The sequence below is a fragment of the Copadichromis virginalis genome, linkage group LG11 (genome assembly GCF_057382275.1).
Source record: "Copadichromis virginalis isolate Kocher_CV1m ecotype Utaka linkage group LG11, C_Virginalis_male_GT1.1, whole genome shotgun sequence".
NCBI lineage: Eukaryota > Metazoa > Chordata > Actinopteri > Cichliformes > Cichlidae > Copadichromis > Copadichromis virginalis.
This window is the reverse complement of record NC_140628.1, coordinates 32,510,423-32,534,775: the sequence shown is the minus strand read 5'-3', so window position 1 is coordinate 32,534,775 and position 24,353 is coordinate 32,510,423. Positions and strand designations below refer to the sequence as shown.

The following is a 24,353-nucleotide window of genomic DNA, read 5'->3' as shown; positions in this document are numbered from 1 at the left end:
TTGTTTTTCTGTTGAGGTCACTGTCATTTGCAGATTATGAGGCACCAAATTTTCTCCCCTTCCAGTTTGTAAGACAGGCTGGTTAGTACTTTGCATGATGCCTTGTAGTAAAAGTAGTGGTTTTGCATTTGCTTTGTATAACTCACCATTTGTGTCAGAAGTTTGTTTAGTTTCTTTATTTTTCATGTTCATTTCTTCAAACACGCTGTTTTCCTTTGTTTTAACTGAAAGAATTGAATGACAATGTTGTAACAGAAGACAAAGACTGTTTAAATGGCAGGTAAAAAAGAAATGCCTGGTTAAGAAAGGTTAGTTAATCTGATTTGTTTTGTTGGTTAAAGGGTAGTTAGTAACTAATTAATGCCAAACTAACTAAGTAACCACAGTTTTCCAAAGTATCTTTTGATTATTTTCAATGCACAAAACAGAATTCAGCAAATATGTTGACAGAATTAAGCTTCTTAAATATATTTAAGCTCTTTTTAAAAGAATGCACAGATCAGCTGGCTGGGTTCTTCACGAAGATCTTTAACGCTTCGCTGTCCCAGTCCTGCATCCCTCCATGCCTGAAGTCAGCCACATTCGTCCCACTGCCTAAACAAACCAACATTAGCAGCCTCAAAGACTACCGATTAACTTGCTCTACGACCTGTTATAATAACATGTTTTAGAACATGGTCCGGTGCCACAGTATGTCCTGCTTGCAAACCACACTTCACCCACTTCAGTTCGCAAACAGAGGTAAGAGATCAAATGAAGACACCATTGTTACAACCCTCCACACCAGTTTTTATGTGCTTCTGAGTTTTTACGTGTTTAGGAGTTTGTACGTGCTTTGTCTGTAGGGGCCAACGTAAATATACTTATTTTTATTCACTCCACATAAAATGTAATAAATAAATCATATACCGGTAATACAAAAACCAACTATTCACATTTCAATTTTTAACTATTTAAATTTTCAGCTTTTTCCTTTTACAAATTTAAAGTGAAACAACACAAAACACTGCAAACCACAACACAATTAAATATAAATTAAAATATGAAAATAAAAAGAAGATGCATATTCTCTGTCGTATGGGCCTGCATGAATAATCTTTCTGAATCCTTTATCATCTGCAACTGAAAATAGTTGTGGATGATTACTATACCTTTCTAATGTGATGTTGTTGTCCCTGGCTCTCTTTCTTTCTCTTGCTTTTCCCTCCTGCTCTGTTCCTGTGCTACTGAGTGTAAATACCGAAGCACTTTTAGTATCTCATCCTCTTACTTGTCTTGGTTTAGGTAGTTTTTATTTACATTTATTAATAATGCAGACAAAAAACATTAAAAGAAAAAACATTGCTTGAAATGATAAAAACACAAAGATGTTGGTGTCAGCAGTCATATACTTTGTACAGTAAAACATCTCCTATAATTATTAATTGTGATGTTCATCTACATGATCTACAGCGTGAGTTTGAAAATATCTTTTGCTGATGCACGTATTTGAAAAGCTTAGCTTACCTTCTGACTGGTATTGCTTTTTAGGTTTTAGATTGAATGGTGTGTTGTTAAACTTCTGCTCTGCCATTGCTGAAGTCTTTCTGTTGAGCTTCTCATAACTTGTGCACCAAAAAATAGCACTGTGTTAAAACTAAAGCGAATCATTAAAAAAAAAGTTGTTTCCACGCCTTTCATTTCTCTCTTTTCGTCCAACTTCTGCTTTTTACTGATATAGATGATAGGCAAGGTCAGAGAAGTTTTTTTTTTTCACAGCGTTGGTGTGACAGGATATTTATTCAGCAGTAACTCATTGGGAATGTCTGCAACTTGTTCTCATTTACTTCTGTTTTCATCTGTTCCTTTCTTGATAATACCTCAAAACAAACATACACTTTTCCTTGTTAATGCAACAATTTGTCAGTGTGTTTTTTCAAATGATTTCCACAAATGGTGGTGGTCCAGCATGCACTGCATGAAAAGCAGAAAGAAAATCTGGACAGATGATCATTAGAGAGGGAAAAACATTCAGATATACAAGAGAAACTAGTGTGAACATATAAACTCATACTTTGTCAGTTCAGAGGACAGGTTCCTTTTTCTTCCCAAGATGTCCAGCAAAAAAAAAATAAACCTAATGATATAGTTTTAGGAGCTATAAAAGACTAAACTTGCTTTATAATTTGAGACTTTATTAAATTCCCGAGGCTTTCGGGAGGTCTAGTATTTATATTGGTAGAAACCCGACAATAATACAGAGAAAATCCCAACAATTGAATAACCCCCTTTGAGGAAGCACTTGGTGAAGTGGGGAAGAAAAACTCCCTTTTGAGAGAAAGAAACCTCCAACAGTATCAAGTTCATAAAGGGGCAGCCATCATCCTTCAATGAATGGTATGGTTGATGGGCAGAAAGACAGGACAAAAACCAAGCTGTGTTTTGTTATTGGACTTTGTTTGGACTGTTGATAATTTTTATGGACAGAATTTCTAGGCGTAGCCAAGTGGTGGAAGGCTTTCACTTGGGTGGTCTCAGAATCTCTGCTTTTTGCAGATGAGGTGGTTCTGTTGGCTTCATTTGAAGTGGTGAGAATGAGAATCAACACCTCCAAATCTGAGGCCATGGTCCTCAGCCAGATGATGAGAGACAGGTGAGAACACAGCTGAACTGAATCTGACTAATCACACACAGGAAGTGGAACGGAACAGACCGAGGCTAACATAACAAAACATGAAACAGGAAAACAGGCAAAACTGAAAATACTGACTCAATGACCCAGGATCCCTGACAAAGCCTTTTGAACTTTTTGGTATTCTGAGAAATACAAAGTGTTAAAGTCACAGATATGAATATAATATGAAGTTCTTGACTGTTGTTTTTGACTCTGTCATATGTTTCACTTTTGACAACTTCTGCTTTTAGCTGAAAAAAAAAAAGTTGTCCTACAGCATGTTTGAACTTTACACTGTGTGTTCTTTTATACACCTACCAGGCACTTTATGATGCTAATACCAGGTTGGATCCTTTTTTGCCCTGAGAACTGCCTTAAATCGTCTTAGGATTCAGGAAACATTCCTCACAGGTTTCAATCCATATCGACATGGTGTGCCAATCATTTGCTTTAATATAACCCAGTAAAGCTAAGAATACGGTCAAATACAGATATATAACAACATAAAAATACCAAAATACTGATACTTCAGACAACAGCCTTCTTTGATTTGAAGTAAAACACTATCCAGCATCAATACAGGGAACAGAAACTCAGTATACAAACAGCACTGGACTTAAGAAACCTCTTTCAGCAACACAAATGAAAACAGCCAAGTGCTACTTTAGATCTTAAATGCTGGTGTCAGTTCAATTAACTATAATTAAGTTTAATTAACTTCTGATAGCCTCTTAGAATTTCTTCCTTCTTGTAAAAGTAAGATTTATCAAAAAAGACTTGTAAAGTTGGCATCTCTGAAGTGTAATTTTGATGTTTAAGTGCTGTCATTTTGGGTTTTATTAATATTCCTCGATTTAGTGTCCTTTGTGGTTTTGGTTCTCTTAATTGTTTTCTCACTATGTTATATTTTAGTTTTACTTTAGTTTTCTCTCACTGTGCCTTCCCTGTGTTTCACGTTTCTTGTTTAGTACTATTGTCTCCCTGTTCCATGTTCCCTGTCTGTCTCCCCCTGGTCTCAGTGTTAAGCTTGTGTTTTCCACTAGTAACTATTCGGATCGACTCGGCACAGTTCGCCACGGTTTTCAGGGTTTTCCATTAGGTCATAGTACCTGGCACCAAGTACTTTTTTAGTACCTGCTTGACCTGGATTCCAAGTGATCTGAGCAGGTGACATCATCATACTACATGCCACCAAATGGTTGTTCAGTAGTGTCACTTGATGAGTCATGAGAGCATCTTATTCACAAAAATTGAAACTGCCGTTTTTGAAACCCAGCAATGGGGAAAAGTCTGATGAAAAGCCACAGAAAGAGCAGCAACTTATTACTTGCCTCGACATCCACCTTTTTTGTAGAGTTCATGTCGCATAGTAATTATGTAGCAGGATGCTTGGACACTGCTATGATGTCAACATGTTAGGTACTACCGGATTTGTGTACATGGAATCTAAGAGGGGTCCATAATCCTATTAAAAGGAGAAAAATACTCAGCTTTTTTGAAAAAAGAACACGTTGATATTGCACTTTTAAAAGAACCACATTTAGATGATGTAGAACACCTTAAATTACAGCAAGGTGGATTTGAACAGGTATTTTTTTACTCATTTACCTCAAGAAGTAGATGGGTGGCAATCCTTGTGAGGAAAAAAACTCCCTTTTTCAAATATATAGTGTGTTTATGGACAAGCATGGAACATTATAGTCAAGGGAATATTATAAGGTGCGGTTGTTTCTATATTGAATGTTTACTACCCCCCCCCCCCCCCCCGCCCATCTGTCTGTTTTTATGACCACAGTATTTACAGACTTTGCTGAGATGCACTCTGACATTTCTATAGTGGGGGGAGATTTCAATTGTATACTGAATCCTCTTATTGACAGGTTCCCCCACTAGCCTCTGCTTCTTTCACCACAAGCTAAGGCACTCAATTCTATCTGTGAAGACTTAGGATTTGTGGATGTGTGGAGAATAAAACACCCTTTAGATAAAGTATACACGTTTTTCTCTGCACCACACAAATGCCATACTAGGACTGATTCGTTTTTTAGTAAAATCAGGGCTATCATTGCACTCAGTTTTATCGTGTGAAAACTGAGTGCTCTAGCACTCAGGAGGTAGAGCAGGTCAGCTGCTGATCAGAAGGTTGGTGGTTCGATCCCTGCCTCCCCCCAGTTTGCATTCCAAATATCCTTGAGCAAGATACAGACTTGCTCTCTGATGCATCCATCGGATGAATGATAGCTAGAAAGCATAGGTAACAGGGCTTGGGTGTGTATGGGGTAAATGTGGCGTGTTGTAGAGAGCGCTTTGAGTATTCCAGGAGAGTAGAAAAGCACTATATAAGAATCAGTCCATTTACCATATTATAGTATAGTATTGTAATTTCAGACCATGCCAATGTGGTGCTGGATCTTTCTCTTAAAGGTATGGTGAATAGAGCAAAAATACTGGAGGTTAAATACAGCTACTACAACTACTGTATTTTAAGGGATTATACATTTGTATCCAATTTTAACACTGAGTTTAGATGTTTATTTGTCCATCAACCGGCATTGTGGGAAACTATTAAAGCGTACACTAGAGGGATTTTTATTTCTTACTCAACTAATAAGTGGTGGCAGAAATTGAGGAAGCAGAATCTTTTAATGACTGCGCTTAAAACAAAAGGAAGGACTTATGCTGACTCCCCCAATCCTGCCTGCACAGCAAGTGATAGCTGCAGTCAGATCAACCTTAGATACCCTTTTTACGCAAGATGAGGAGATTAACCTTAAGTTTACTAAACAAAGACTTTATGAACATGGAAAACACTTGGCATATCTTACCAAGAAATGATCAGAAGTTATTACAGCAATTTGTGATGCTCAGAGTGATCGCGTATATGACAGTGAAACCATAAATAACACCTTCAAAGAATTTTACTGCCGATTATATGCATCTGAACAACCAGTTGATGCATTGGAATTAATGGAGGATTTTTATTTTATTTATGACTTTTTAGAAGATAAAGAGGTGCCTGTGAATATATTTTATAAGGCTTTATATCTCGCACCCTCAATGATTTCACATAGACTTAAAGACACATGGGAAAAGGCATTAGGTATAATAATTGATGATGAAGAGTGGAAAGATGTCAGGAGTTCCAAATCAGTCTTAGTCTGTAATCGTACCAAAGCAATACAGTTAAAAATTATACAAGAATGTACATATCAACGTACTGCAGACATCAATACAATCCTACCCATTCACCCATGTGCCTCAAATGCAAAGCAGAAATTGGTACCCTAACTCTTGGTACCCTAACTGCTTTTGGTCATGTTTGAAATTGCAAGGATTTTGGTCTAATATGTTATCTGAAATGGAGAAGATTTTGGGTTGTGAATTGGAGATGGACCCTGCGTCGCTCATACTGGGCCTCCCCAGCCAGCATTTAATATCTAAGAATAATAGGAGGTTGTATTGTATTCTCACCTATGTGATGGGGAAGAATATTCGACTGCAGTGGATTAATGAAAAAGCACCAACTATTAAAGGCTGGCAGCTAGTAGTGTTCGATCTAGTGCCATTGGAATATCTTACACGTGCACTACCCTCAAAAACAGACCAATTCTTCAAGGTGTGGAACCTGATGTCTCTAATATTATGCTAGAAGGATTCTCTTGAGTGTTCAAACTACATATTACTACTGGGACCACAGGTCTGTACTGTATTGTATTTTTTTCTTTTTTCTTTTTTTTTTTTTTTAGATAGATCTGATCTTTGTGTTTAGTTTTTGGTTTGTTTTTGTTTTACACTATATTATGTTATGTAATTATGGATTGTTTGTGAAAACAATAATAACAATATTGTTATAAAAAGAAAAAAGAAAAAAAAAGGTTGTACCAGATTGTAATGGAAAGCCAGCCAGGCCGATCTGTGCCAAGTCGATCCAAGTAGGTACTAATGGGGACTCGTCTCCGTATTTTTCGTACTTGCTGTTTTATTTTGATATTCCCGTGTCCTGCGTTTAGTTTATTCAGATTTGCTTCCTCGCTGTCTCCTTATGTAAGATTAGGTCCAGGTGTTTTCCTCCCGTTGCACATTCCCTCGTTACCTTCTGTGTATATATTGTATTAGTTTCCCTTTGTTTGTTGTCAGGTTATCTGTTTGTCATGCATCAAGCTAATGTACTCCATGCCCATGTCCCAGTACCAGGTTTCAGGTTTCCTGTTCCCAGTGTTTAGTTTGGTTCAGTTTTCCCACTTTATTCTTGTATTTGTTCTTTTATTTGTATGTTGCTCCCCACTTTCTAATAAGCACCCCACTCTTAGTTGATATCAAGTTCTGTTTCTTTTGGGTCCCACTTCAACCTTCACATGGTCTGCCAGCACACATCTTGCTGGTTTAATTCAGTTTTTTGGCCAAAACTCCACTTTTACATATTTAAACACTGTTTTTTTTGTTTGTTTTGTTTTAGATTATTAAAATTGACAAAACCATAGCATTTAAGGTAATTGTCCAATATTATCTTGGGAAAAAGACAGATTTGAAAGTGTTTAGAGGTAAAATTTAAAGTTTATCATATGAATCAATCATGACATCATGAGTAGGGATCAGACTGGACAAGAATTTATCAATTCCTATTCCATCTTCGATATCATTCAGTGATTTAATTCCTTCTCATATGTTTATGTTTGTGTTTGTGTTGGAGGAATTTCCCTTTTTTGTGGTGAAGGGTGTTAGGGTCATTACTCAAAAAAGTAATGTATTACACTGAGCACATTACTTTTGTGTTTCTCCATAAAATTATCTGAAACACATTGTCCATTTAACAATAAGTCCCTCACACCAACACAAATTCCTGTTCCAATGAGGACATACATATGATCTTTAATATTTAGGTATTATGGTAGAAACACAAAATCAACAACAAAAAGCAAAGATGAAAACCAGCATGAAGAGGCCTTAGAAACATTAAAAGGTAGAAGTGAAGGCCTCATGCTTGTCTAATCAGTTTATACACTTGTGATATCTGCTTATCAGTCACAAGGTCTTTTTAGTGTGCTATTGTTATGATTTTAAAACATCCCCGAGCCATAGACACTGGATCTGTAGTGAACAGAAGGTAACTCCACAAGGGAATAATGAAAGGAGAAATATAAAATAACATATCATAAACATAAAGCAGCTAAAGTAATACTACTGTTTAAAAATGGAGTTAGACACCAATTCACAAATTACAGGCCTATTTCTCTACTTTCACAATTTTCAGAAATACTGGAAAAAAAATTTCATTTATAGAATTGATAAATTTATAGATAAACATAAAATAATAATGGACAGTCAGTAGGGTATCAGACCAAACAGACCAACATCCATGGCATTAATTGAACTTATTGAAAATATCACCAATACTATAGATCAAAGACAATGCACAGTTGGTGTTTTCATTAACCTAAAAAAAAAGCTTTTGACACAATTAATCATGAAATATTACTTGATAAACTGGAGCACAATGGCATTAGAGGAGTGGTGCTAGAGTGGATTAGGAGTTATTTGAGAGACAGGCAACAATTTGTGAAGCTTGGTGAATATCAATCAGAGTGCCTGGACATTGTTTGTGGAGTTCCACAGGGGTCAGTATTGGGACCAAAGCTGTTTATCCTGTGCATCAACGATATATGTAAAACATCTGATATATTACAGTTTATTTTATTTGCAGATGATACAAATATTTTTTGTGCTGGAGAGAATTCACAGCAGCTTTTGGAAATTGTCACACAAGAAATGATTAAACTGACAACATGGTTTGACAGAAACAAGTTATCACTAAATTTGAATAAAACTACATTTATGTTATTTGGAAATTGAAAAAAAAAAGATGCTGGAGCAAAATTGTTGATAAATAATGCTGAAGTAGAGCAAGTTTCTCATACAAAATTTCTGGGTGAGATAATAGACAACACAATCTGCTGGAAACCTCACATCCAGCAAATACAAGGTAAACTGTAAAGAAGCATCTGTGTACTGAGTAAAGCTAAACATTTTTTGCCTTCCAAATCACTCTGGGTACTTTACTGTTCACTTATACTGCCATATTTGGAATACTGTGAAATACTGAATACTGAAATCTGGGGAAATACATACAAAACTTCACTTCAACCATTATGTAAAATTCAGAAAAAAGCCATCAGGATGATTACTAAAGCAGGATTTAGAGACCACACTAATATTATGTTCTTGAAATTAAAAAATGTTGAAGTTTATGAATCTTATAAAATATAAAACTGTAAAAAATTATGTACAAAGCCAGATACAATATGTTACCAGGAAATGTACAGATGATGTTTTTTGACAGAGACTGTGAATTGAGGGGAAAATTAAATCTGAAGACTCTTAAAGCACGGACAAAGGTTAAAACCTTTTGTATTACCATTTGTGGGGTAAAACTGTGGAACAGTTTTCCTGTGGACCTACAGCAATGTTCAAGCATTAGTCAGTTCATAAAGATGTTTCAAAAACTGCTTTTGGAAGAATATGAAACTGATAAAGTTGATGACCCATTGTATATATAACTATGCTAAATTGCATCAAAATTATATCTATCACTGTAGCTATTTTTATACATTTCCTTCATTCCTTGTTTATTGTGTGGGGTAAGTAATGAAGGAATTAGAGGTAACAGTGAAAAGTGGGATTCAACAGAATGTTGAGCAAGGGGTAGGGTTTAATAAGTATGTATATACTTCTTCCTACTCCATTTCAGACTTAATAATTGTAATTTGATATCATTTAGACTTTGTTTTATTTTATTTATTTTCTTTCTCTTTGTTTTGTCTGAGCATATACGTGTGTATTTACATATATATTCATATTTGTACATGTAAATGCAAATATGTGTATTTCTATATATTGTTTTTTCTGTATATGTCTGAAATAAAGATACAATACAATACTAATACATTATTACCAGTTTTCTCCTTGTGCAGGTCCATGGACAGGTGATTTTCCAGTGTCTGATGATGAACTGCCTCTATGTGGTTAAGAGACTAAAATAATGTTGTACATGTTTCTTATCTGTCACAAATAGTTCTTTAACTTCTTTAACGACTGAGCCTTTGCTTTGGATTTGATAACTAAAGTCTCCATCCTAAAATGGATGGATTAGATTGAAATCTCTGATTATTCACTCTGAGTTATTCTTCGACACTACAATAGGCCATCCAACTAATTAGGTTGCTTTTGAAAGTAACATTGTAATATTTATCCAATTGAATTGTGGTTTGCAAATGTAGAAAGAGTTGATGACATTTGCAGGCAGCATGTTCAATTAATATTAATTACAAGGCATGCATGCATGACATCATGACTGGGAGCTGAGCCTCATCTAAAGGTTTGAACCTAGAATTGCCCCAGAACTCACACATAAGATTTAGACAGATATTAGATTTGTGGTGGATAGAGTCATTTTTGTCTGTATAATGTGCCTTCCAGTGAACACTTTTGTTTAAGATTAAGTTCTCAGTCTAAAAGCAAGTTTTCTGTTTTGAATGATTTAAATTAGAAAAGCTTTTAAATAAATATTCCCAACCTCAGAAAAAATTATTTTCTGAACATTCAAAACATGTGGCACATTTAGGAATAGCTAGCAAGCTAATAAATAACTGGTTTTTCAGACATTTTTAGAAAAATTGGGATTAGTGGAACATGATGGAGTTTATGTGGATCCGATTTTTCTAATAACCATTCTGAGCTTCAAAGTTCTTGCTTCTGGCAAATACGTCTGTATGTGTGTGCGCGGCAGCAAGTGTGCATTGTGAGGACATGGCTGGTTTTGCACCTTCTAGCTCACACACCTGGTCACAATCACGCAACTTCTTCTGATGATCCTGTGCAGGCAGCTTCATAAGAAAGTAGCAGAAGATCAGATATCACCGAGTGAAACACTTCATAGAAGCCTGGCTTCTATTCTTGTTGCTGTGAAAACTGTTTGCTAAGAAATTCTTACCTGTCTGTCCCTGTGACCAGGTTTGTGTGGAGATTGCCTGACACGGAGTAGTGAGGTGATTCTAGTTTGGATTTGGGAATGTGTGGATTCTGCCTGAATTTTGTGGAAGCCTCAAGGAGAGTGGACTGGTAGTGTGTTGACCCTTTTGACCTGTGTTCATCATCCACCATGTTAGCACCGTTGCCTCACAGCAAGAAGGTCCTGAGTTCAGTTCCACCATCAGTCTTTCTGTGTGGAGTTTGCATCTTCTCCGCATGATGGCGTGGATTCGCTCCGGGTACTCCAGCTTTCTCCAGTAGTCCAAAGACATGCAGTTAGTGGGGATAGGATAATTGGAAACTCTAAATTGCCCATAGGTGTGAATATGAGTGCAAATGGTTGTCTATGTGTTACCCTACAACAGACTGGCGACCTGTCCAAGGATAAGCGGCAGAGAATGAATGAATGGATGGTTTTAATCAAGTTAAGAACAACATTCAGATGTGGAAGGAGGAGAGCCGGCACTACACTGTCAAGATCTGCTATTGAGCAACAGCAAAGAACAGGAAGTTCAGCTTATTTTGTTCAGTACTGTTTGTTTGTTTCTTTTGTTCGGTTGGTTGATTTTTTTTTACAACAACAATTGTCACTTAAATATAGAAATGCCAGAATACAGATACTTTAGACAACCAGTGTCTTTGATGGGAAGTAATGCAGTGCCCTCTGCTGGGCAAACAAAATCAGTACAGTTTTGTTAAACTTTTTTTTGTGTAAACTCAATTTTAAAAAAAAATCTATTTAAAGATTTCATTAATAGTAATATCATTGTTTTTTTGTATTTAGAATCTCCACCAGTCATGATATTTTTACTGCAGTATTCAAACAACTACAGCTTTCTTTTTGCAGATCCATCTGTTCTTCTCATTACAGTTCACTGATTTAAATCCTTCGTTTTGGACAGAGACTGCACAGTGACCATCAGAAGGAGGCTGGTCGATCCAGGAGCTGAGGAAAACAAGAATTCTGCTCAAGGCTGATGGACACTGGTACACTGTAATTGATTTATCACAGATTTGGGAAATACTTGAAATTTCTATTGATTCAAAGTGTCTCTTACCTATTAGTCAGATTCCTTCCATCCAGCCATTTCCATTTCCCATCTTTAACTCTCAGACCAATCCAGTATCCTTTGTTTTCATATTCCCAACTCTTTTCACTGACAGTTTTCTGAGGACAAAGAGAAAGTTGTCAGAGTTATTTAAACAATTTGCTCTAAGAAAGCTTTCAAGCTAAAGAAATTACATTTTTATTTTCATGAAGTCTGTCATAAAGTGTCCCACAGTTTTCTCAGTACCTTTTCTTCTTCATTAATAACAACAGGTAAATCTGAACTCTTTTCTCTGCAGTTTTCTTGAGCTTCTTCCCAGGTTTTCCATTCATCACGTTTAGCATCATTAACTGCATAGCAGCTGGACTCAACATGATCCCATCCATTCTGACAAGGCTTACATGCTCTGTCTGCAAGGATAGAGCTCAGTTAATAAACATCACTGCATATTTCTGTTAAATTTGGTATTTTTGTACATGATATATTTGGAACATACTGTTATTTTCTTTGGGACAGTAGGCATCAATGCTCCACTGAGATCGACTAATATTGAGATTGTTCCATGATATGTCACGTATTTGTTCTGTTAGATTTTCCTTCTCTGTCTCCAGCCCCTTATTCTGAGCCTCCAACTGCTCATTTTTCTCTCTAAGGCTGTGGTTTTCTGCAGTCAGGTTCATCACCTGTTTTTCTAACAGAATAGAGTCTCATGTTAGGTCGCATCATACATGTTTTTTTCTTATGGATTGTCTTAAAAAACGCTGCATTCACTGTTATTATAGAATATTGCTTATTATTGTATCTCAAATCACATATACACAGATTTTGTGTGAAATCATTTCAGTGTTGCATCTTTTTTTTGTGGAAGGTTGACTCTAAAGATAAAAACTAATCACAAAAATATTACATGTAGTCAAAATTGTATTCATTAAAATGTATCTTTTGCTTTTTTCTCTTCAGTAATTAGTTTTTTTCCAGAAATGACATTTTTTTTCCTTTTACAAATACTAACAGAAATTAGTTTAAGTATGACTGTTAAGTTGTTTTAAAAAAGGCTTTAAAATCTGTCTGAGCTCTAAAGTGAGTGTATGTATTGACTGATCTTTTTCATACTTACGGTATACTGTGACTGCTATGATGCCCAACACCAAAATGACACAAAATGTGCCCAAACAACAGGCCAACTGCTGATAGTGATGACGTCTACTGTCTGATCTCTCGTCAATCGAGACGTCTACAGGACAGAAATATATTGCTTTACTTACTTTACATTCATTGCTTAATGAATGTCATTATTGTTTATTGGTTATTAAAAGTTGCATACATTTCCAGAGAAAAAAATCTGAGAAAATAAATATTATATTTAATCTTGCAATGCTCAAGTCTCATATCGGCTCTAAAATGCACATGTACACACTGTTTTTTAAAGTAAATAATTTTCTGCCAATAAATAATCCAGTTTTAAACAGATATTTCTATAAATGGGAAATGGTAAAATTCAATGTGTGGTTAAAAAATAAGAGAACAATTCTTGAAAAATTAATACAGACAACTCCTTTACAGTGGTCGGTCCCTCGTTTGTCGCGGGATTTACGTTCTAAAAATAACCCGCGATAAGTGAAATCATGGTAGGTCAAACCAAGTAGTCAACTTTATTTTTTACAATTACTATAGGTGTTTTACGGCTGTAAAACGCCTCACTACACACTACATACTCAGACAGGCATGAACATTTTTACACTTTTCTCTCTTGTTTAACCTCCTAAGACCTGAACTCTTCCACAGCATGCATTTTTAATTTCTCTTTGATATTTGGCCATATTGGGGTATGAATGTAAAAACAAAGAATTACCAGATTTTTTTTTTTTTTTTTTTACCTCATTTTACCTCCACATATAAGGATATTCATTTAAAATTTTGATAGAACAGTAGCAGTATAATGTCCTCATAAGTGGATATCAGGCCCTTGTAGAGCAAAATTGAGTATTTTGGTATAAATAACCCAAAATGTGATGTCCACATATGTGGACGCCAGGTCGTAGGAGGTTAAACATTCTCAAATTTCAAACTGGTAGAAAAATAAGTCCAGTAGCCTATTATAGAGTGAAACCAAAGGCAGCTGCAGCTGCCTTTGACGGTGCAAACCATTTTGTTAACATTGTTGTGTTTGTTGGAGAGAAAACTTACAAACATATAGTACAGCACTTCAGAGTCACATTGCTAGCGATCGAAGATTTATGTAAATTTGACAAGCTGAACGCATTCTGTACTGTATGAGGCCTGCTCTCCCCTGTCTTTTACAATGAAAGCCTTTATAGAGTGTACTCTCCTACCAACCCTTATGAACATGAAGGATAATAGCATGAAAACACACTGTAAATGAATTTAGAAGCTGATTAGTACTCATCACCACATCTTGTAGTAAAAGTTTTAAAAAATCTTTGCAGTGTTAGACATGATTACAGGTGGATTTGTGATTTCTTTTTATTACTCACTGTTTGTGTCAGGAGTTTGTTCCGTTGCTTTATGTTTCACTTTCACATCATCATAAATGGTTTCCTCCTCTTTTTTAACTGAAAGGTTTAAAGATTTATTAGTATTCACAAATATAGGACTTTATAGTGCCTATTTAGTAGTTCGTTTAACTTTCTTTTATTCATTAATACAACAAAAAAGATAAATGCAGCAGATGTCCATATAGATATGTGTATAAATATACATTACCAGCCATTTAATGATCTTTCTTTATTTTCATGATTATTTACATTGTAGATTCTAACTGAAGGAATGCACCTATGAATGAACACAGATGGAATTATCTAGTAAACAAAAAAGTGTGAAATAACTCAAAACATGTTTAATATCCTTGATTCTTTAAAATATCCACCCTTTGCTTTGATCACTGCTTTGCACAGTCGTGCCATTCTCTCAATGAGCTTCATGAGGTCGTCACCTGAAGTGGATTTCCAACAGTCTTGAAGGAGTTCCCAGAGATGCTGAGCAATTATTGGCCCTCTTGCTTCACTCTGCCGTCCATCTCATCCAGAACCATCTCGGCTGGGTTTAGGTCAGATGACTCTGGAGGCCAGGCCAACTGGTGCAGCACTCCATCACTCTCCTTCTTGGTGAAATATTCCTTACACAGCCTGGAGGTGTGTTTGGGGTCATTGTTCTGAAAAATAAATGATGCTCCAACTAAACGCGAACCAGATGTGATGTCATGTAGCTACAGGATGCTGTGATAGCCATGCTGGTCCAGTGTGCCTTCAGTTTTGATTAAATCTCCAACAGTGTCACCAACAAAGCACAACCTCAATTTGGACTCACCAGACCAAAGCACAGGTTTCCACTGGTCTAATGTCCATTCCTTGTGTTTCTATTTGACTATAAAGGCCTGATTTGCGCAGTTTCCTTCAACAGTTAATGTACAGATGTGTCTGCTACTGGAACTCTGGGTGGCATTTATCTGGGCTCTAATCTGAGGTGCTGTTAACTTGCTGGCTATAAACCAGCCTTAATAGTCAAGAGAGGTGATTCTTGGTCTTCGTGTGAGCCAGTTTCAACCGATGGTTGATGGTTTTTGCAACTGCAATTGGGGACACACTCAAAGTTCGAGCAGTTTTCAGGACTGATTGACCTTCAATTCTTAAAATACAAATAAACCCTGATAAAGCACACCAGTGAAGGGGAAACTATCTCAGGGGATCATGAAGCTCATTGAGAGAAGGCCAAGGGTTTGCAGCACAGTCAACAAAGCAAAGAGCAGCTACTTTGAGAATCTAAATATATAATATGTTTAGAGTCATTTATCAATTTTTTCTTTGCTTCATAATTCCATATATCTTACTTTACATACTTGATTTCTTCAGCATGAATAACAATGTAGAAAGTAGTAAAAATAATGAAAAACCATTAAATGAAAAGGTGCGTTCAAACCTTTGACTGATAGTAATTAATAGATCATTCTTCAATTCTGGCTCCAACATTTATTTCTGTTTAATTTCTTTTTTTTTCAACCAACCTTGGACAAGTTCCCAACTAGTCCACAGCCCGTCCAGCATAGCTCACATCAGTTATTGTATCTTGAAGTGGTAGGTGGTGAAATATTGAGCCTTTATTTTGCAGTCAAATTCCTTCTAATGCTTTTTTATTATTTGGATGTAATAGTTCTTTGCTCAGCGTAGCTGTAGTAAAAGTATCTGTAGTTAAACATCATGCAAATGCAACTAGTCTGCATGGGATAAGTAGTTAAAGAAATGGATGGATAGATGAAATAATACTGTAAATTCCAGTGGATTAGAACTGGTTCACAGAGGACACACTCATTCTTAACGGTTCATCGTCTTTCAACAAAGTGTGACTTTTACACTTTTTATTTATTTATTTAATTAAATACATTTTTCTTTACATTTTCTCCCATCCATTTAGGAAGTGGGGAGGGGTTGTGGTTGTGGACACGGTCCAAGCAGATACCCCGACCTCCCCCTCATCAGCCACCACCACAACCAGGATGCATCAAAGTCAGATGTCCAAGCTATCAGTCTAGGTCGTTTGGGCATCTGAATGAATCCCCTCAATATTCTGGTGGGATAGTTAGCTTAACATCTAACTTGGACCTGATTTCTACAAGTTTTTTTTCTAACCTCTATTACTGCAGAAAACACCAGTAAAAAAACATCCGTATTGTGTAAATTTGCAGTGTTGGCTTTATCTTTTCTTCTTGCAGTATATTTGAAAAACTTAACTTACCTTGTGATCGGGATAGTTTCTTGGTGTTGAATGTGACTGAGGCATAGTTAACTTCTTCGTCTGCCATCCTTACAGTCTTGTTGAGATTTAAGCGATTATAGACAGAGAGATACTACCGCGTTACAGCCACAGAGCAAGTTGTTTCTTAACTCTGTCACACCCATCTCATTTAGCAACTTCTGCTTTTGGCTGACAAAGTAAGCTGTCCATGTCTTTCACTTTATTACACTTTATTACACTTTATTAGGTACACCTTGCTAGTACCAGGTTCTTCATGGCGTAGATTCAACAAGGAGCTGGAAACATGACTCACAGATATTGGTTCATACCAGCATGATAGCATCGGCAGCACAATTGCTGCAGATTTGATGGTATTTAATGAATGCATAAGATCGGTTTGATATCAGGTGCTTTGGTTCCTTTGTGAGTGGAATAGTTCCAAAATATTCTGAAAATGAGAAAATGGGCCGTATTTAAAGATTGGAAAACCAGCAACTAGAAAAAAACATGTAAACTAAAAAAAGAATGAGAAAAATGTCCTTTGGAGGTATTTTTCACAGAGTAATGTTTCAGTTGATTATATTCAGCTTCTGATTTTGTCCACATGACATGAGGCACCATTGGCCTATCTAGATCTTTATAAATATAAAGCTCTAGGTGTGTACATGAGAAAGTCTGTGAATCAATAACAACTGATAGCTTTTTACATCTAAAAAATACCAAACATATTATAGTTGATACTAACAAAATAAACAAAAAGATATATACAAAACTAAAATGGATATAAATATATAAAACTAACCAAAACAAATAATTCACTCTGAAAATTAACTGAAAAACACTGAACACAAACTGGAAAAACAACATATGTAAAACAGACAACATGAGACTCATTTCATAAGCTGGACTTCCCGTTCCTCACTGCAGCTCTGTGACTGACGTTGACAGGGTGCTTTGTTAATGACATCCAAATGTAGTGGCCAACTCTTCCTCTACCTCATCTTGATCAAACATGTTACAACAGCTATGAATTTATGAATAGAAGAGCCTCATTTTTAACTTTTAATCTTCATTGTCAGTAGATTCAAATTGCGTATGTGTCAGAGTATTTTTGCTTTCTAAGATTTTATTATTCATATAATGATCAGCTAAGAGTGTTTATATTTCTGTTCTGTACTCAACCAGCTGCATATTTTAATTGCTGGCTCCCTACTTTATAACGGAAACTGCTTGCCTTCACATTATCAGTCTTTGCCTTCACATTGTCACTGTTTGCCTTCACACTAGCAGGAAACCGCCACCCACGAGTAAGAAACAACCTTGTAGAGAACACGAAGTTTTTTGATAAACCACACCTGTTTTCTTGACAAGATAAGGATGATATTCCCTTTTTTGTATGCTTCATGATGTGTATAAATAAAGCCAGACTGCACCAAGGAGGTGTGTGAGTCTCTCCCTGAGTCTCTCACCCGTGCACGTTTAAAACTGCTCTAAGTGTCTGAGTGATATTTCATTGCATCTGAGTACTTTGATAATAGAATATCTTTAACATTTAATTGGTCCTTCGAGCCGGAGTGGACATTGATATTTTTTTCAATGCTCCAATAGGAGACCTTCGTCAAGTCCTGACGTCGTGAGAAGCCCACGCTGTCGACTCCTCTCCAGGCAGAGGATAAAGTCCAGAGACGTGACGTTCGGGTTCTGGCCAGCGTTCTTATAAGAGGTCCACGACTTCAGGGGTTGATGAAGGAAACCAAAGCAACCACACAATAACTCAGGTGAATATTTAGCACTCACTCACATCTTGCGCAAAACGACTGAGGCAACCTGTGGTCTGTACATTAAATAGTTTCCCGTCAATGTATGACAGATTAATTAAGTAACATTCTCGTCTGAAAAAGGACTGGTAGAGGTTACAGCTCGCCTGAAAAAGGGCTCGGAGCAAGTTTAATGTCAAAATACGACAGGATAGTAACATTCTCGTCTGAAAAAGGACTCGTAGAGGTTACGAAGCAGCTCGCCTGAAAGAGGGCTTGGAGCAATGTAGAAAGACACAGTGTTGCCCAGAATAAAAAACTCATTACGCGTATAATCTGTTGTTTTACTGTTTTGTTGGTGGAGTAAGTTGATTTTACAGCACATTAAGGAGGCTGAACTACTCCACCGAATTGTTTACCGTTGGTTGCTCGAGTTCTGGTGGAACGGGAAAAGGTTGTGTTTCATCACATAAAATTGACACCGCTTTCAAGGCTAGCTTGAAAGTAGAAGGCCGTGTCAATAGCCTCTCCCATTCCTCGTGCCAGAGAAAGCACCACGGGTGTGTATGTGTGTGTGTAAACGTAAATATATCTATGAGCTAATAAAAATAATAAGAAAGAAAAATGGGTAATAAATCAACAAAACTCACTGCTGACGAGCAGTGGCTAGAGAAAAATGTCCAGGCGCCGGACAAACTGCAGTGACTGATAAAACCCTTATTAAGTGAAAACTAGAGATCAAAGTAGTTTAAAAAGGTTGGAAACAGACCTCAACGAATAGATATAAATATAAGAAGTACAAAAATAAAATAAATAAAGACAAAATTACATTAGAACTTATTTTTAATGTATTGAAACTAATAATAGGAAGGATAACAACCTGTAAACTTATATTAACAATGAAACATAGTTGGCAAGACGTTCATGCCCAGAATGTATAAAATAAATAAAAGGAAATAATTCACACGAAAACCTTTTAAATAAAATAGAGAGATGCATAAGGTACATTAAGGCTGTGTCATTGGTCAGCCAAGGAAAGTGTGTGAAAAGGTAAATGTCTCCAGCTTGGGAAAAGGTGAAGCTGCAGATCACCCGAAGCCCTTGATGGACACAAAATAAAATATAAAATATATAATAATAAATTGCTTGGTTAGACATGCAACAGAAAGAATGAAAGTGACCGAAGGTTGGATCTGAGATGAGGCAAACAGAAGACCAGTCTAAAAAGTAGGCACAAACCTGTTCAGAGAAGAAGCAAATTTGTACAGATTGGATGAATTCTAAGTTATCTGTTTGCTGAGTAAGATGATCCCAACTATTAAATTGGCTCAGTAGTAGTATAGTAATATACACTTTTATATACACTGATAAAATGTTGTAATATACTGTTGTTATTATATGGAAAGAAAAAGATGATAATAATAAGAAGTAACCTAGTCAGTATGATGTGAGATGGACAATTGTTATGAAGTAGTCTGCATCAAGCTTAAGGTTTGCTCAAACTCAGTATAATGACATAGGAGATGAAGAAAATAAAGGAAATATCTAAACTACTTAGGTGCATAGAGGCACTTGACATGCTTGAAAACCTGGATAAAATATTACTGAGATATAGAGCACATCTATAGTAACAACTAATAAGCCAAACCCTGTAGACAACAGCTAAAGTTACAGGATTGTGAAGCTGAATTAAATATGTGGACACCGCTAAGTTGATGAGCATGTTACACATTTTCTTTTATTTTTTATTTATTTGTTTTTAGAGCAGAAGCTGCATAAAAGCCAACACATGCAGCTGTCTGTGAGCTCAGTTTTCCCTCACATGTCTGCTCTGTTTCAGTAGCAGCATTTTTCTTTTTGGGTCCTGACTCATGTATGTTTTCGGTTTTGTTTGATTATTTTATTTTGTTGATTTGGAAACAAATTCGTGACAATACTTGTTTAAAATATGTAAGATGTGTGAGATGTGTGAATTCTTTGAAAAACTAGAAATTATCTAAAAATGCCTCAAGTGAGAATGTAATGTTCCATCTATAAAAAAAAAAAAAAAAAAAAAAAAAAATCTTGCTGGAAGTGATCACCTTGCCAAAACAATTGGCACTGTGCACATGTGGAGCACATCAAAAAGACAATTATATTGTCACAAAAGGAAATAATTTTGCAGAACAAGCAGCAAAACAGGCTGCAAACAATCGGCAGAGCTACTAGAAACCAACTACTGCCTACAAATACCACTTGATGTACTAAAAACCGAACAACAAGCTGCAACAATCACTGAACAAAACAAGTGGCTGAAATGTGGAGTAAACTGAAAGATGACTTAATGGTCTGTGATGGAAAACCTATATTAACAGAGTCATTACACAGGACAGCGGTTGTAGTGACACATGAGGTAAACACCTGTGTCAACAGGAGGGAGATATAGTATAGATAAACAATGCAATACACACTATAAATTTTGAAACTTTAGCGAATAATTTGTAAGAACATGCCTATTCTGTCAAAAAACAAAAAACAAAAAAAAACAACACAACTCACAAGGAAACTTAAGACCTAAGAGAGGCTAGTTTTCCATACAATCCACATGGATTTTATTGAACTTAACGAATGCCAAGCATCAAGATATGCTCTAGTAATTATAGATGTATTTTCAAAATGGCCAGAAATCTATCCAGTAAAAAGAGCAGATGCAATATCAGTGGCAAAGTGTTTATGCAATCACTTCATCCCCACATATGGCATTCCCAGTCTGATAAGGTCAGACAATGGAACACATTTTGTTAATGACATCATCAGCAAAGTCTCTGAAGCTCTAGGATTTAGCATCAAACATCACTGTGCATATCACCCACAAAGCGCAGGATTAGTGGAAAGAACTAACGGCACAATAAAACAGAGATTAAGAAAATGCATGGAAGAAACAGGAAGACCATGGCCTGAATGTCTAGGCCTAGTAAAGATGTGGATGAGAATAACACAAGGTTCTCAGAAACTTACACCTTTTGAAATCATCCACGGGAGAGCGTTTCCATTGCCAATTACCAGTGAACCTATTAATAAATCAATAAGGGAAACTACCCTAGCAGAATGGATGACTAAACTGTTTGAAAATAAAGAGATTGTGTTAAACAACCAACTGCCGAGTGATTTCTCTCCAGTGTCTTGCAGGTTACAACCAGGTGATTGGATCCTGATCAAAGTACTCCAGAGAAAGAATTGGAGTTCACCAAGGTGGGAGGGCCCATACCAAGTCCTACTTACCACACCCACCGCCTGCAAAATAGCAGAAAGACCATCTTGGATCCACCACAGCCACTGTAAAAAAGTGAGTGACAATCCAGACGCTTAGACGCCGGCTCCCCTGGCTTCTAGGTGATCTATTGGTGAAGGGAAGGGCTGATTGGGTATATCCCGCCCTTTTTTACTTCTCGCCAATAGTCTACTCACCAGAAGTCTAGGTGTGCCTGGTCATCATGAAGACACTTGTCCTCCTAGTGGCCAGCATTGCGCTCCTAGTGAGCCTACTAACACTCACCCAGATGAGAGGAAATAAACAACACCACCTGCAAAAAAGATGGACACATGATAATTCGCATCTACGTGACCTGACCCAATCCAAAGGAATACACACCTTCAAAGATTGAACTTTCTGGGTCCAGGGAACCGCTTGGGCCTGCGGGCCTAAAACCTACTTCATGCTCCCACCGAACTCCACCGGTCTGTGTGCACCAGTACTAATTTCAGACCACACCTTCAAGATCACAGCAGAGACACACACGTCAAGAGCAAAACGTGAAGTTGCTGAAGTCACTGAAGTAATGCCACATGACTCAATCTATGGATCAGATGTGCCCAAAAACTTCAAACTATGGACTGATGGTCAGAAAGTCCTCCACTCCTTGTTCCCTTGGGTAGGAGTTGGGAAAAACATGCTGAGGATCGAGACACTTGACTATCGATTTGGACTGTTCCTAAATGCTTCAATGAAAATCAACAAAGCGCAAAATGAAGAACTCGACGCAATACGCATTGTAGTGATGCAACACAGAGTCGCACTAGACATGATTCTAGCTGAAAAAGGAGGTTTGTGTGTATTGTTTGACACTACATGTTGTACATACATCCCAGACAACATACACTCACAAAACATGACCGACGCTTTGAACACCTTGAGAAAGATTAAAGATGCTGAACAACAAGACTATGTCACAAGCACTGATGATTGGTTGACATGGTTACTAGGTGGTTCATGGAAGTCCCTTCTGATTAAAGGACTTGTTGGAATAGCATTTTTGCTTTTACTGTTATGTGTTTTCACAACATGTGTAGTACCCTGTCTGAAGAAAATGGTATCAAACATGGTGACAACTTCTATCAATGCTTATGTGATGATGTCTCAAATGGAAGAAATTTTGAAAGATGATCCATACAGTAATGTTTAGTTTAATTGAACACAGGACTGTTTTATGACGTTCAAACCGAAAATGTTTAGACAAGAGGTTATGAACTGACAAAAATAACAGTACTGTCATGTAAGAAATCTAAACAACAGGAGGGAATGTCAGAGTATTTTTGCTTTCTAAGATTTTATTATTCATATAATGATCAGCTAAGAGTGTTTATATTTCTGTTCTGTACTCAACCAGCTGCATATTTTAATTGCTGGCTCCCTACTTTATAACGGAAACTGCTTGCCTTCACATTATCAGTCTTTGCCTTCACATTGTCACTGTTTGCCTTCACACTAGCAGGAAACCGCCACCCACGAGTAAGAAACAACCTTGTAGAGAACACGAAGTTTTTTGATAAACCACACCTGTTTTCTTGACAAGATAAGGATGATATTCCCTTTTTTGTATGCTTCATGATGTGTATAAATAAAGCCAGACTGCACCAAGGAGGTGTGTGAGTCTCTCCCTGAGTCTCTCACCCGTGCACGTTTAAAACTGCTCTAAGTGTCTGAGTGATATTTCATTGCATCTGAGTACTTTGATAATAGAATATCTTTAACAGTATGTCTATGTGAAATCATCGATTTAGATTTTAGATTCATACATCCAACCGTTTTTCTTCTTAAAGGTACAATGTGGAAAATATCCCTGCTAGCTGTTAGTAGGTTGCAGATCATAGTCAGCTGAATTCAGTTTTCCTGCACTTCTCAGTTGAAGTGCATAATCCTAGCTACGGTGGCTGCTGTAGGACAAATAAACTTGACTGCTGTAAAAATAGTGTAGGTTGTTACTCCTCCGTTTACCTCAGTTATGAATGTGCTGAGTCTATTTACTCTGGAGGAGGCTGTGAAACTTGGTTATATGAGTCTGCTGAGTGTATCTTTCCTCTGTAAAAACAATCAGACTTTCTAAACCTATACTTCACAATTACTCAAGTATGAACTCTTCTACTTACCAACTCTCTTTCACATACAAAAAGCAGCTTGGTGAGTTAAATTTGCCATAAAAGTAAATTAAATTATACACTTTAAATAGCTGTAAAATAGAAATCTTCATGGTTTAAGGTTTCCTTACATGAGACTGGAATAAACATGACACAAAGATGAAATTTCAAATACATGTATGACTGTTATATGTACTGTATTTCTTTGTAAGTCTCATCATACTTTTTCATGTTGTGGTTCAAAAAACATTAATCATTATGAAAAATGTGATGCTTACAAAATAAAGGAACATTTGCGTATTTTTAAATTGTGAAACAGCATTTTTAACTAATTTTAAACATGATAGAGAAGTTTGTTGATCACTGTGTTAGAAGAAACAATGCTGAGTTGGTGTGACAGGACAGATTATTAGCAGTTTTAACCCACAAAGTTAATCTGCAGCTTGTTCTTCGGCTGCTAGTTCACCTTTCCTCAGCTGTTGTTTTTTTGGTATTGACATTTTTTTTCTTGCCATGACTGAAGACCCTTAAAACAAACACACAATTTTCCTTTTTAATGTAACGATTTGTCAATATCTTTTTCAGTCTCTTTGCACGTATGTGGGTGCTCAAGCTTGTTTCAGCATGCACTGCATGAAAGACAGTAAAGGAAGTCGAACAGATGGTAAGTACGGAGGAACAAACATTGATCAGACACACAATAGAAACTATTATAAACATAGGAGG

At 36.6% G+C, this 24,353-nt stretch overlaps 1 protein-coding gene and 1 long non-coding RNA gene across 3 annotated transcripts; one reads left to right on the top strand and one right to left on the bottom strand.

The window, feature by feature from the left end:
* Positions 1–11,075: 11,075 nt before the first annotated feature.
* On the bottom strand, positions 11,076–16,618 carry LOC146699119 (uncharacterized). 2 transcript variants are annotated; one of them, XM_085472072.1, is made up of 7 exons: positions 16,477–16,618; positions 14,223–14,300; positions 12,845–12,961; positions 12,224–12,418; positions 11,974–12,137; positions 11,737–11,846; positions 11,076–11,624 (listed from the first exon to the last, which is right to left on the bottom strand). In XM_085472072.1, exons 1-7 carry the CDS (start codon positions 16,541–16,543, stop codon positions 11,498–11,500), a joined length of 858 nt encoding a protein of 285 aa, XP_085328198.1. In that variant the 5' UTR covers positions 16,544–16,618; the 3' UTR covers positions 11,076–11,497. The 2 variants fall into 2 exon arrangements, with proteins under 2 accessions (XP_085328198.1, XP_085328199.1); XM_085472073.1 differs by lacking the exon at positions 16,477–16,618 and adding an exon at positions 15,749–16,122.
* Positions 16,619–17,580: 962 nt separating this feature from the next.
* LOC146699118 (uncharacterized) lies at positions 17,581–23,183 on the top strand. The gene is made up of 2 exons (XR_014922766.1): positions 17,581–18,254; positions 21,392–23,183. It is a non-coding gene; the product is annotated as an uncharacterized LOC146699118 (long non-coding RNA).
* Positions 23,184–24,353: the final 1,170 nt, after the last annotated feature.

Coding starts and splice junctions, on each gene's coding strand:
- LOC146699119 (XM_085472072.1), bottom strand. CDS start 16,543: ATGGCAGACGAAGAAGTTAACTATGCCTCAGTCACATTCAACACCAAG. Junction 12,138..12,223: donor CTGTCCCAAAGAAAATAACA/GTATGTTCCAAA, acceptor CTATCCTTGCAG/ACAGAGCATGTAAGCCTTGT. Junction 11,625..11,736: donor GGAAGGAATCTGACTAATAG/GTAAGAGACACT, acceptor TGTTTTCCTCAG/CTCCTGGATCGACCAGCCTC.